This window comes from Dermacentor silvarum, chromosome 3, assembly GCF_013339745.2.
Source record: "Dermacentor silvarum isolate Dsil-2018 chromosome 3, BIME_Dsil_1.4, whole genome shotgun sequence".
NCBI classification, from domain to species: Eukaryota; Metazoa; Arthropoda; class Arachnida; order Ixodida; family Ixodidae; genus Dermacentor; species Dermacentor silvarum.
Genome location: NC_051156.1, coordinates 191,810,739 through 191,824,102, shown reverse-complemented (window position 1 = coordinate 191,824,102; position 13,364 = coordinate 191,810,739). Strand labels below are relative to the sequence as shown.

The window sequence follows — 13,364 nt, the reverse complement described above, 5'->3', positions numbered from 1 at the left end:
CGCACCTTGTTGAGAAGCGTGCTCGCTGCGGCCCTTGTCGGCGAGATTTTCCCGTGGAAGCCGCATTATAACTGGTATTTCGTCTCGCGCGGATGCACTGCAAGCGGTATGCATATACATGGAGTGTTATGGGAAAATTAACGGGAGTCTGAAAAGACTATACTATATCTGGTCCTGCACTAAAGCGTTTACGTTATAAGTGGTCTATACTGTAATAAGGACGAACACCCTCATGAATGTGCAGCTGTGGCACAGCGTCTGCTCGGTGTCTATACTTAGCATTTGCTTGCTACCGTCATCCAGTACCATGCTAGAGCGGGGGAGTAAATTATTTATGCAGTGAACAATTAGGCTTTTATAGCGTTTCGCATTGTCAATGCATCACTAGTGCTAATGCTGTGGTGCCATCTGCTACCTAGAAATCAAACCAGTTTTAAGGCTCGGCGCCGTGTCTGTAGTCCTAGCAGCATGAAAACAAACAGCCAATCTCAATAATTACGCCAAATCATACCTAATGCTTTGACCTCAGCTTGAGAGGAGACTTAGCAATGACGGATCTTGTCGCTTGTTTCTTGCTGACAGGGCGGAGAGCCCATAACAATCACGAATTCGGATCGAAGCGGTTGATCAACGCTGTATGGGTGCTGTCATGTTGCGATAGGTTATCACGGTTAAGGTGGCTATTACGGTTACCGGCAGAAACTGCCACAGTAATTCTCTATACGACGTGCATGCACAAAGGTCCTAACTTGTCACGTGTTGGTGTACCGTATCATGTAGCGAGCAAAAATAAAACTTTCTAATGTAGCCAATAATCGGCCAGGTACGCCCGGAACTATATACCACTGCGCAAGGATATTGCCTGTGTACGCCTCGTACCTTCGGCAGTGTTGACAACAGCTTGCGAGATGGAGTATAGTTTGCCTAGTGAACAGTTGGAGTCACTGAATTTCCTCTTCTTATGCCTGGCCAGCTGCCATCACCTACATGCAAAATGCAGTCGCGATCTTCCTGTCTACCTGCTCTATTGTGATCTGCACGCCTTAAGTTTTCTTTTTGCGTAATTTGATTAACATCTTGCTTAGATCTGTTCCAGGTATGCTTTTCTTTTTTCTCTGTCGACACACAAATTGTGTGGAACCATGGCTTTGGAGGAAAATACCAAAAGGTACTTTTTTATTTCATTGCCGTTCTGTACAATTGTAACGTGACTGGTAGACATAACCCAGCAACGGTTGGGTAGCGATCTTAAAGCATCATATGTACAAGATTGGTACGTGACGATACAATTTTCACGGGTCTGCTGGATGCAGGCTGCACCAGGTCTGTGGAACACGGTCAAACGGGTAACGTCTTGCTCGCAGTTCGCGTCACCACACCAGTGAATACACGAGAAAAGAACTTGAGTCCGGTCTCTCCTCCCGGTATCGACGCAAGGACAAACCTGCAATGCCAAAAGAGACAACACGGTGCTGCAGTTTGACTACACAGGTGCTGCTAGTGTTTCGTCCAGCTAACAACCAATCTGCCTTGCTTAAGCTCATTGTGTGTGCTCCTAATGAAAATGTACTATTAATTATCTAGGCAGTAGATCAACGGCACATTATGGATGGTGCATGCTGGTACTTCCTAATGAAGTCCACCGCAGGATGAAGACCTCTCCTAATGAACTCCAGTTAACTATACTCCATCTCGCATGTCGTTTGCAGCATGATACGTTACGGCGATACATGACATGTTAGGACCTTTGCGCATGCGTGTCGTGCACTGCGAATTCAGCAGCCATGGAGCATTCGGCCTTCCTATTGGCCAAGGAGTTCTGCAGCTTCTACAGTGCTGTAAACGACTTGCGAGATGGGAGTTTGTGACCAGTTTCAGTTGGGACATAACTAGTACAGGTGAACCTGGTTACAACAGTCATATTCGTAATATGCTGGTAACGGCAATAACCATATTAGATTTACTTCACAATGTTCAAGTTGATTGCATTGCGGTTCGACTACCAGATAGGCGAATCAGTGGTCCATCTTGCTGCAAAAGTGAACTTCACTGGCATGCCCAACTGCTACTTTATATAGCCCAATTCTATGGTCAACTCCAACTAGAACATACATAACTGGTACTTGTGATAATTGATTCAATGGTCTTGGTCTGCCCTGCTGCAATAAGTTAACTTTGCTGATGTATTTGACGCGGATGCCAGACACGACTTACCAGATGATGGTGGCACACTGGCATATTGTGAAGAGCACAGTGAGCGGCGTGCTTTTGACCTGCAAGGTGAAGCAAGCATGTTGGTGCACCAAATTTTAGCAATGCCAGTGCTCTTTTCAGCAAGCTGACAAAAACTTATTTACGAACCACCAATGCAAAGTAGAGGGTGCCAAACGTGGTCCCAAAGTAGGCAGTGGTAAATGGAAGCTGCTTCAGTGACAACAGTTGCTTTACGTGGTTCATTGGGCCTCGTAGCAGGGCAAAGCTGCATTGGAGAGAAAAAAGGTTGGCAGAAGTTGTACTTTCATAGTCCACTGTCGTAGTTTGCATACGTCTGACGTGCCGCTGTCCCCTCTATACCATTCTCGTATTGGAATTCGCACTATAGAGGATTCGTGAATTCGTTGCCGGGTTTCAACAGAGAAGGGTGCTTTTTTAGCGAAAAGTTGTGCAGTCTTTTGGGGCCTTGGTGCTGGTTGTAGACATACGGGAGGGCATTTACTGCGCTATTCTTGCAAGATAGACTGGTGCTAATTATTTCTGACAGCATGTCTCTCACATCCCGTGCGTCTAGGATTACTCGCGAATTTCTCGTTTTTTGTTTATTCCTACTGCCAAATGCTTGGCTCGAACCTCGTGGCACATTGCAGTTTGCGTTGGTTCTTTATTCTATGGCGTTACTCTGGCATTATGCATCGCTGCCTTATAGTTTCGGCGACAGATAATTACTCTGGAGGCCTGACAGATTGGTATGTGCCTTGTTTGAGCTCTGCGAGACGTTGCGTTGCTCACAGCGATAACGCGCTCCACACTTCAGCGACTTCAGTGGGTGGTATGTACTACGTATGCCAATGAAACCAAGTCGTACTCTCACCTGCTTATTATAAAAAGGCTTCCCTAGCGTGTAAAGCAAGGCGAACTTCCGGGCCTTGAAGACTAGCACAGGAATATAAAGTCCTGCCTGAAAAAAGACAAGGATCAACCAGCATATGAAATTCAAGTAGGCTGATAAGGAGTTCACAAAGTTTATAAATACGATACGTCAGTGGAGTCGCACCAAAACCATACAAAAGCAGCCCATCAGAAGCGTTCCAGCGAAGCCGACAATGCGCTGTTTTCTAGTCTGCGTGCAGTGAAGTTTTAAAAACATAGTTAACACATCGTTGTGATCACTAAAAGAACATCAGATGAGCGAAAAAAAAAAAAAAAAACTGCGCAGGCGTACCAGGCTAGGTAAACAGGAGTCGTTCGCGGCCTCAGAAAACCAGCTGTTGGTGCCGGCGCCGTTACTGGATGGCTCGGAGCTATTGCTGCTGGGGCTGAGCAACTTTTTGAGAGATTCGGTGCTCGCGAATATTGAGCTCTCTTTTCTCGCCTCATTGCGATTAAGGTAATCTCGCAGCTGTCTATTGAGGTCGCCCATATTTTCGCGGCTCCGAAATTGGCAGGCTACAGATCAACGTTCATCGCATACGGGAATGTGACAGGAAGAGGGCCCTCAGGAACGGGGACGGTTGCGGCTACCAAGACTACGTGCCACCATTGCAACGTGCTTTCAGCTGATTTCGGCACTCCACAGGCGCACGCAACCGAGCGAGCTGAGCGAGCCTGCAGCAGGCGTGGGAACGATCTCTTGCGTCACAGAATGCGTGTGACGTCATTTAGTGTATCCCTGCGCGCGAAGCTACTCAATGTAATCTGCGTTTACGCCAATTTTCAACTGTTCGCCTCGTACGAGGGTTATATGAAACGAGGAAATTTTTAATGTTATGCTACAGTAGAGAATTGCCACTGAAAGTGTCTCAAATTTGGAGACAAGAATGCTGGGGGACTAATTCTTGTCGCGCGCTAGCGCGCCTCGGCGGCCGGAAAAGCGGGGACTATTTACAAACAGTCGTCGCCATTTTCCATCGCTGCTCGGTGGCTCGGAGTCGCAGCTCGGTGCGCGTAGATTTATACCTCTCGCGTCGTGTTTCGCTTGTATTGAGGCGCCATGAAGTTTCTGTACAAGGAGGAGCACCCGTTCGAGAAGAGGCGGTCCGAGGGTGACAAGATTCGCAGGAAGTATCCTGACCGAGTCCCCGTAAGTACTCTTGAACGTCGCTAGTGCGCAGTGACCTTGCAGTAATACAAGGAGGGGGACCCCTTTCTCTGTGTGTTTGAGCTTAAGCCTATATACGTCAGCCGCCTTATGTCACACTAGACATTGGATGGGCGGCGATCACGAGGTTTGATAAGGCAGCTTGGTGCGGTTGAGCGTTATCGCGCGGCGTCTAGCGGAAGCATGCGCTGCGCCAACATTATGCAAAGGGCACGATACCCGAAAGCGCGTTGCTGGGGCTGCTCGTGAGCAAACCGCGATGAGTCATCGTATCAGCTGGTCGCACTTGTATACAGATGGTACGCTGGCGACCGCTTCCGCAGGTTTGGTGATAGCTGGTGCGACCATAATGACTAGTAGCACTTTTCGGGCGTCGATCGCTTGAGTAATTGCTTCGTTGCACAACTTGCAATCGCCATACATTCTTGCACGTGTCGTCATACGTTTGTTTTGGCGACTTTCGGGGAATCGGACGTCGCATTTGTGACACTTTTCAGCCTTCTGTGCGCAGAGTCAGATATTGCGATGCGCGGCAATCCTTACCGTATGAGGCAAGAACATGACAAGCTACCGAAGTCGACATCTTTTGTTAAAATGAAATAGGAAGCTGCATGTTGGCGGCAGCATGAATCGCCTTTTCTTTAGTAAGTGTCAAAGACACAGAAACAGGTCGCGCATTCGTCAATACAGCACGCGGGAATAGCTTTTTTCATGGGTTGCCTGTGGTTTCGGGTTGGTAGCCCAGCCAGTGCCATCGACGTCACAGAGGCGCACAAACATCACGCCGTATTAGTCACGTTTCTGCGATTGCAAAACAACAAGACATTAGATGGGGCTAGTTGGTTCACGTTGATTTTGAGAGCGGGCTGACTTAAAATTAAGCACTACAAACATACAAAAAGACTGTCTCAAAGATAACAGGACAAAGCACTTTGTCTTGTTTGGTGAACACGACGGTTGTCTAACTTCAATTATCCCGTACAAAGTCTTCTGCTTGGTCTCTTTCCATTACAGTTTTTTTTTAATATTTTTACCCACATTTTCCCCCTACTCATTACTGTGGTGATTGTGGCCTCTAAGTGAAATTTACGTTCAGCGCTGTCGTCTTCTACAGTGTGCAGTTGGTAGTGCACACACTGCATGCACGTGTAGTGTGCAAAGATACAATAACTCGCCAGTGTCTGAGGCAGGAATAAAAAGTACAGTGCTGGCTGGCAACCCACGTCATGACATGGGTATGCGAGCACCAGGCATATCTCTTTTCCTCGCCCGAAGGCATTCTTTAATTCTTTTCTAACAGATTGGAGCACTGGTTTATGCATGATAATCCCCCTGCATCCTATTGGGTAGTGTTTGTGCTACTGTTAATCTTTGCATCATTCTTTCACATCTCCCATTCCTCTATTCTGTCTAGCCAATCTTCCGTAAAGCCCATCTTTTGAGGTTAGACTCATTATTCCACTCCTTTTTCCTCGTGCATGCATACAGATAGCCGCAGCAGACAATCTGCATTCTTAGGTGAAAGTGCTCCACTGCTCTTGTGACTCTTCCTAGTCTATTGCTGTTGTGTTCTCATTTTTGCGGGTGAGCAAATTAGTAGTGGGCATATTCTATTGACACTCTCTGGTCCGAATTTCATCACTTAAATATATTTGATGCATCTGAATGACAAAATACAGGCAAAAATAAATAAATGAACTGCCGTTTTTAGCAACATATCACGCCATTGCAGGTAGTGTATGGTTCTTGAAATTTCTTATTTCACAATCATAATAGTGGGAAGTACGGCAAAAAAATATTTGAAGACCATCGCCACCAAAAGCAAGCGATATGCATTAGGTAGCATGATCCAGTATTGCACAGAACCTCAGTGTGATGCAACACATGGGCATCTGAGAAATATCAGGGAGAACCACATTTATCTGCTGCACCAAATCGACAAGCTATGCAAGCGGAGTTGTTCACACTCAGATTTCTAACTACTTCAGTCACAAATTACAATAGACTGTCGATAAATGTGCAGAATTTACACAATTTTATGCCAAGCTGCTCGAGACTCCACTGAAAGCCAGTCAAGGTGGTAGAATGAATTTTTGTACAGTCAGTCATGCTATATTTCTGTATTAAACGAATTGATTCACCTGCTCAAATTAAGTGTACAAATTAGTTATTGGCTGCAAACATTACCAGAAAAGGGAAAAAACAAAATTGAAATTTCTACATTCTGCCCCACGCTAGTCAAATATAATAGTACTTTCACCAAAGTGGTTGCCTGTAGCGATACATTTCACTCAGGTTAGGTACCATAGGTAAACATAATGTTCAATTTACCTTTAGCTTAATGTTTGTGGTCCATTCCTTGCCACCACTGTACAGAAATGACAAAAATGAGTCGCGTACACATATGTGTTCGCTGTTGCTGAAGGGGCTGAGGTTAGTGTTTGTTTTTCTTCATGTCGGATAATTGTTGTAAAGCGTCACAGTACCCACAGGAATCATCGGGCCAGAATGGGTTAAAAGGAAAAACTGCTCAACAGCATGCTTTAAGGTATACCCGATGATGTCATATCCTCTTGTGACTTTCTTGTGCATTATACAGGGTGTTCAGCGAACACTTTCAAACATTCTTAAAGGTTGCCTGGGGCAGATAGCACAATTCTAGTTCATGAGCTGGTCTACTTGAAGAGGCGGACATTACTTGCACAAGAAATTGAAATGCATAATTGACTAATTAACTAAAAATTGCTAATTAAGATTTTAACTAATTACTGGATGGCCCATATTGTGCAAATTGTAGCCGTGGAGTTCGCAAGGCGGATCCACTTGGAACGAATTCTTGGGATGACACCAGTTTTGAGATAATAATTCCCGAACTTTGCGGAGAAAACATCGCTTTATGCATTGAAGCACAAATTTAACTGGAACGGTAATGCATTTCTCCGCAAAGTTCGGGAACTAATATCTCGAAACTGGTGTCATCCAGAAAATTAATTCCAAGTGGATCCGCCTTGCGAACTCCATGGCTACAATTTGTAAATTGCAATATAGGCCATCCGGTGATTAGTTAAAAACTTAATTAGGAATTCTTTGTTAATTAGTCGATTATGTATTTCAATTTTTTGCGCTAATAATGTCCGCCTCTTCCAGTAGACCAGCTCATTAAATAGAATTGGGCTATCTGCCACGGGCAACCTCAAATAAATTTTGAAAGTGTTCGCTGAAACAGCCTGTATATTGAACATTGCTTTATTAAACAACTTTTTAAAAATTGACCAGGAAGCAATTACGTAACAAGTTCAACCGGGGCATGATGTCGGATGTATGCGGAACTGTGTGAAAGTAGTTCAAACATAGTCATGCCTCCAGCTTTTGAGAAATTGACACTAATTTTATATATGTCATCGTGTTGTTACAAACAACCACAAAGTGTGTTTTAAATACCGATAAAATATGTGAAGTCCAGGGTGCAGCATCAACATGGCAAGCCACCACACTATCTCGCGTCTTAATATCTCACTTCATGCATAGAAAAGCAGATTTTACCTTATCACATATGAAGAGGCAGTTGCTTTGTCCATGCACATGGAGATCCTGTTTCTATGATCTGAAAACGGTATTTAGACAAGAAATTGGTTTTTCATGCTGGCAACATAGCAGTCAGTAATAAGAGCCAGCTTGAAAAGTGATTACGTGCCCGAGCTGCCTTCGGGTCTTGGGAGGATGCAGTAAGCCAATGAGATGAATGGTAGAAAATACCTTGAGATGCATCTCTGATTAATAGGGATATGGAGATAAAATTCCATTTGTAATTAGAGTGGTTATGCGGAACACATGAAATTGTACTCTTGATGTGCTGAAATAATGTGCTCATGCACAACCATTAAAATTGTTTCAGGGGCCCTTTGTGTACACGAAAAACAAGATTTGTAATTTACCACAATAGTTTGTCTGCATGCAATTCTAAAGAAGTAATTGAGTAAAAGGGGATTGTTATATACCAGCACAGCAGGAATAGTACTGGATGATAGACATGTTGATGTATGTTTCTGGAGTAGTAATACCCTTTTCAAGCACTTTTTTGTAAATGGTGGCATAACCTGGATAAGGCTTAGCTTACAGCTTGTCCTTGCAAATCCTGGTCATGCTTGATGCAAATGTAGGCATGTGTAGTGCTTTGTACACACACACAAAAAAAAAGGTACTTCTGGGTGCACAAGGAATGTACTGTGTAATTTCAGCAAATTTGCTAAAAACAAGTACACAAATTCTCTCGTTTCTGAAAGTAGCCACCACTAGCTCTGAAAAAAGGATTGCTGCCAATTTCATTCTGATCAGGCAGTGTCAAGGTAGTCGTGTGCAAATGTTTATTTGCATCGCCACAACCTTCTCGTGACGGTTGCGTGCAGGTGATAGTGGAGAAGGCTCCTAAGGCACGCATTGGCGACCTGGACAAGAAAAAGTACCTGGTTCCCTCGGACTTGACGGTGGGCCAGTTCTACTTCCTGATCCGCAAGCGGATCCACCTGCGGCCAGAGGATGCGCTCTTCTTCATTGTCAACAATGTCATTCCCCCCACCAGTGCCACCATGGGCTCCCTTTACCAGGTGCGCTACAGAAAAGTGTGCAGAGTGTATTCACTCTTGAATGTCTGTTATTAGTGTACTATTAGTGTTAGCCCCTTTTTAAAGGAGTGTATACAAGGTTGCGGATCGAATCCTGGCCATGGCGGCCGCATTTCGATTGGGGCGAAATGCAGAAAACACCCGTGTACTTAGATTTAGGTGCACATTAAAAAACCCAGGTGGTCCAAATTAATCCGGAGTCCCCCACTACGGCATGCCTCATAATGAGATGGCGGTTTTGGCACATAAAGCCCCATAATTTTTTTTAATGAGTCTATAACAATGCGTGTGTTCTGTGACAGCAAGCACCGAAAAATCTCAAACTTATCTAGTTAGATGACAACGCATGTATCAGGAAAAAAACTGCAACAAAACCAAGAAAGTAATAACAGCTGTCCCAAGAATCAGTTTGTAATGATGTGCATCTTTTCTAGTTGTTACAGAGAGAATGCCACTTACGCTATCTATGAGGGTGTCGACCGATGTTGATGATGCTGCAACATCGGAGAAGGAATTTCACTCATTGATAGCTCTAGGGAAAGAAACTTGAACTTAATTTGATAGAATAATTGGTAAAGCAGAGATGAACATTGAAAGGCTGTGTCTAGACGCTTCGTAGCGACGATTCTCAAAATAATTGGTCCAGTTAACAAATCCACTATCATGAGTAACAAGATGTACACACGAAACACATTTGCATGTTTAAGCCCCTTTACACCACTGATCAGTCAGTTCAGAGTGTGGGCTGTTCTTGAAACACAGCTGTACTGTTGGTCAATGTACTTTAGGAGCATTTTAGCAACCAAGAGAGGGCAATCTGAAAGCAAAGAATCACCATGGCAGGCATATCCATGTGTATATTATCATTAAGTGTGGCTAAGCATAATTATGACTAAGCACAAAGACAAAGATGTCAGAGAAATAATAGAGGCAGACACTGTCAGAAGGAGTGGCGAGGTGTAAGAGCAGCATTTGTGATCTGCTTGGTGATGAAAAGATGCCCTTTCTCCAAGGAGTAGTGCGACAGTTTCAGCAGAAGTGGCGAGCAAATGTGCGTAGCATGCAGGTGCTTAAACTTCCAGAGAATAAACTGTTGAAGTGATCGCACCGTGGTGCCTATGCCTCCCTCTTGTGCCAAATATGAATGGCACCAAAGAGTTTAAAAAGTTCAAAAGAATCATCAGAAAATACTGGCCTCGTGCTTCCTTCCACTAATGTGCTGCACATTTTCCGCTGCTGCTACCAGGCTAGTCTTAAGTGCATAGCACTTTAAAAGCACTGTGTACATCATCATCATCAGCCTATATTTAAGTCCACTGCAGGACGAAGGCCTTTCCCTGCGATCTCCAATTACCCCTGTCTTGCGCTAGCGTATTCCAACTTGCGCCGCACTGTGTACAGTATGGTAAAAAAAAAAAAAAAGGCAATGACTGCTTTCCCCTCTTTTATTGTGATAGCAATTATGGACACTCCAAGTGGATTTCTGCCGTCGCCATGTAAGTTCCTGTCTGCGCGCGTGAAAATAAGGCGATAGTCTCTCCGCACGCCATATGCTGTATGTGGGGGGAGGGCATGGCGTGGACATGTGCGTTTTGCTTGATGCTGCAAGTCAGATACTATACAGGGGATCTCAGCTAACACTTCGAAAGTATTAAGAGTGGGGCAGATAGCCCAATCATAAGAGGTGGTCGGTACCGGCGCACTGATACTTGCGCGCAAAATTGAAAGCATACACAGTATACAATTCATATAGGTTTCTAGCATGACCTGATGGCCTTTGTAATCTAAAAATTGTAGCCTGGTTTTCGCAAGGCGATCCACTGGAACGAACTTCCCATGGTGACTGACAGCATGCTTCGATATATAATCCCGAACTTTGGCCAAAAATGCATCTGGGTTCCAATAGTTTCTACAAAGTGTTTGCATTGACGCACAAAATAACTGTAAAGCCATGCATTTTCTCGCAAAGTCGGAATTATAGCCCGAACTGTTGCTCCAGAGAATCGTTCCATGATCCGTCTGCGACTCCACTCATTTGTATTACAATTGGCTTCGGATTAGTTAAAATTTTAATTTGTTTTTTATTATTATCTATGCTTCATTTTTGCACAAGTATGCCGCCGGTCGAGTGACCACGGATAATAGAATGCGCCTATCTGCCCAGGTAACTTTAGCATTTTGAAGTGTTCGCTGAAACTCTGTATAAGCATATATAATAGTGATATGAGTGGGGTTGAGCAGTTGCACACCTCCAAGTTCCCGCCAAAGTTCACTGGAAAAAATTCCACAATGGCATTGCCTTTAGCAACCCCCCAAGTGCAGTGGGAAAGCAGGGAGGACTACTGTCATCATGGCACCGACAGGGCTTCTGATGAAATCAATCTGTTGAGAAGGCACGGCCTTGTACGAGCTGGTGATAAAAAGCAAAAATAAAAAATGGGCAAATCAAGCGAGTCATTCAGATAATGCAGCCCCTGTTTAGCATCATGCAATGATGGCTTTTAAACATTGTGCCTACCTAGCAGTACTTTTACTGGAGGTCAAATAACGTGTAAAATTTACTTATCGTTGCAGGAACACCATGAGGAGGACTTCTTCCTATACATAGCGTACAGTGATGAAGATGTCTATGGTGTCTGAGACCCCGAGAGCTGCTTTATTTTTAACAAAATTCTTTTATATGTAATAAAAAGGAACGGCAGGAAGGAAGATTAAGATGGATGCCAAGAACCTGAGTCACAGCGGTTTTTGTGCACAGAGATCGTTTTGGCGTATGCACTTTATGTATTTTGTCTTGTTGTTGAGCTGCGGCCTTTTTGTTTTTCTCCTTTTTGGAATCTTTTCTCTGCTTCCACTTTTTTGTCTGTGAAGAAACAGAAAAAAAAAATCGAGACACTGTTGTCACCCAGTTAAGGACAGGTTTCCTCCCACTTTTGTGCCAGTGAAGAAAAGAGTAAACCTAGACCCTGTTGTTACCCGGTTAAGGACAGTGGAGCCATCTCTGTTTGCCAAAGCGTCCCAGTGCAGTACTTTTTCTTTTGCCTTGTATTTGAGGTTTCTGCTTATATATTCTCTCTGTTGCACTTCCTGACTGCTCCCTGCTTGGCAAGGAAGGTATGTGAACACCAGAGAATGCAGTTATTTATTTTGCTGGATTGTGACCTGATGCTTTTCATTTCCTCTCTTTATTTCGCACTGTAAATTCTGTATTATATACTCAAAATAAAAATAAAGACCTCACCAACGTGTGAAACATTCTTGTGTATTCTGGAAAAGCAGTGGGTGCGCGAACATCTGAAATTTTTAATTTCAGTCGAATACTTCTGCTTCAAGTATGTGGACCCAGAAACATGACATTTAATTCCTTTGAATATTCAATTGTGGCAAAATATACAGGGTTACGAATATTGAGACATGCCTGCCATAGGAAATCGGCCTGTGAATGTAGGATACTGGCTTTCATGCACCCTTTGCAAGACTGAAGGGAAGTATGCAGTCTCATTTTCTTGCTCATTTACTAGCAGCCCCTGGGGTTGAACAGGCTTGCAAAAGATTTTTGCTAAATGATTGAAATAATCGCGTTTTCTCTGCCATGTTTATGAGCGAAATACTTGTCACTTCGTCAGTTGCATAAGGCACATGAGGCCAGCATAAGTTGCCACATTGTGTGCGAAAACCGCTGACACATAATGAAGTCTGGCAACCTAAGTGGTTGCAAAAACCACTGACAAGTCCGGCATTTTCAAACATCGCAATTTGCTTGCACACCAGCTTGTACCTTTTGAGGTACGGGCATGCGAGACGACATGGAATGGTTAACGCTTTATGGAATGCAAGGCAAATTGCAGCGAGGGTTCTTGGCCTGGGTTGGGTTGTCTTTCACAACCTACCATTTCATGCAAAATCCCAAGCTGAGAAAAAGACTTGCCATCCCGGCCCTGTGAAAGTGGATGTCCAGCAAAGCTTTTGAAAACCACCACAACTGCTGAGGTGGGTATGCAATGCTTTATGGCTTAATGATAATTTTGACAGCACGCTGCCGCCCATAGCAGTGCTGCAACAACATTGAAATCGATTGATTGGCTGGTTGTTTTGTATACAAAAGGCTAGACTCCTCACGTCGCAAGCTGCTGTTGTGCAACAATAATCTTTACCGGGAAACGTGGGGAGCGCTACGTGCATTGCATGCAAGCGCAGGATCGCCTTATCAATTGTATGGTTCGGGTGCTTGTTTTGAGCTTGTTCTTTATTGAAACGTATGCTGTTCTGCATGTTGCATGGGTAATTCCAAAGAATGAATGCACTGTTCACTTTGTTGATGATAGTTTTCTGGCAATGTTACGCCACAAAGAAAACCCGGGATCCTGGCCATAGAAAGCTTTGCTGTAAAAAGAATTGCCTTTCCCAGTGATCTTTTATCTGTCTTG

At 44.1% G+C, this 13,364-nt stretch overlaps 2 protein-coding genes across 2 annotated transcripts; one reads left to right on the top strand and one right to left on the bottom strand.

Moving 5' to 3' along the window:
- Positions 1 to 1,153: 1,153 nt before the first annotated feature.
- LOC119446340 (vesicle transport protein SFT2C-like) lies at positions 1,154 to 4,042 on the bottom strand. Its single transcript, XM_037710751.2, is given in 7 exon segments — positions 1,154 to 1,444; positions 2,215 to 2,273; positions 2,362 to 2,479; positions 3,089 to 3,111; positions 3,113 to 3,175; positions 3,272 to 3,337; positions 3,440 to 4,042. Coding segments are annotated over 7 exon segments (633 nt in total). The 5' UTR covers positions 3,638 to 4,042; the 3' UTR covers positions 1,154 to 1,338.
- A 51-nt stretch (positions 4,043 to 4,093) lies between these two features.
- On the top strand, positions 4,094 to 12,164 carry LOC119446341 (gamma-aminobutyric acid receptor-associated protein). The gene is made up of 3 exons (XM_037710752.2): positions 4,094 to 4,297; positions 8,722 to 8,919; positions 11,512 to 12,164. The coding sequence occupies exons 1-3, from the start codon at positions 4,208 to 4,210 to the stop codon at positions 11,575 to 11,577; spliced, it is 354 nt and encodes a 117-aa protein (XP_037566680.1). The 5' UTR covers positions 4,094 to 4,207; the 3' UTR covers positions 11,578 to 12,164.
- The last annotated feature ends 1,200 nt before the right edge of the window (positions 12,165 to 13,364 follow it).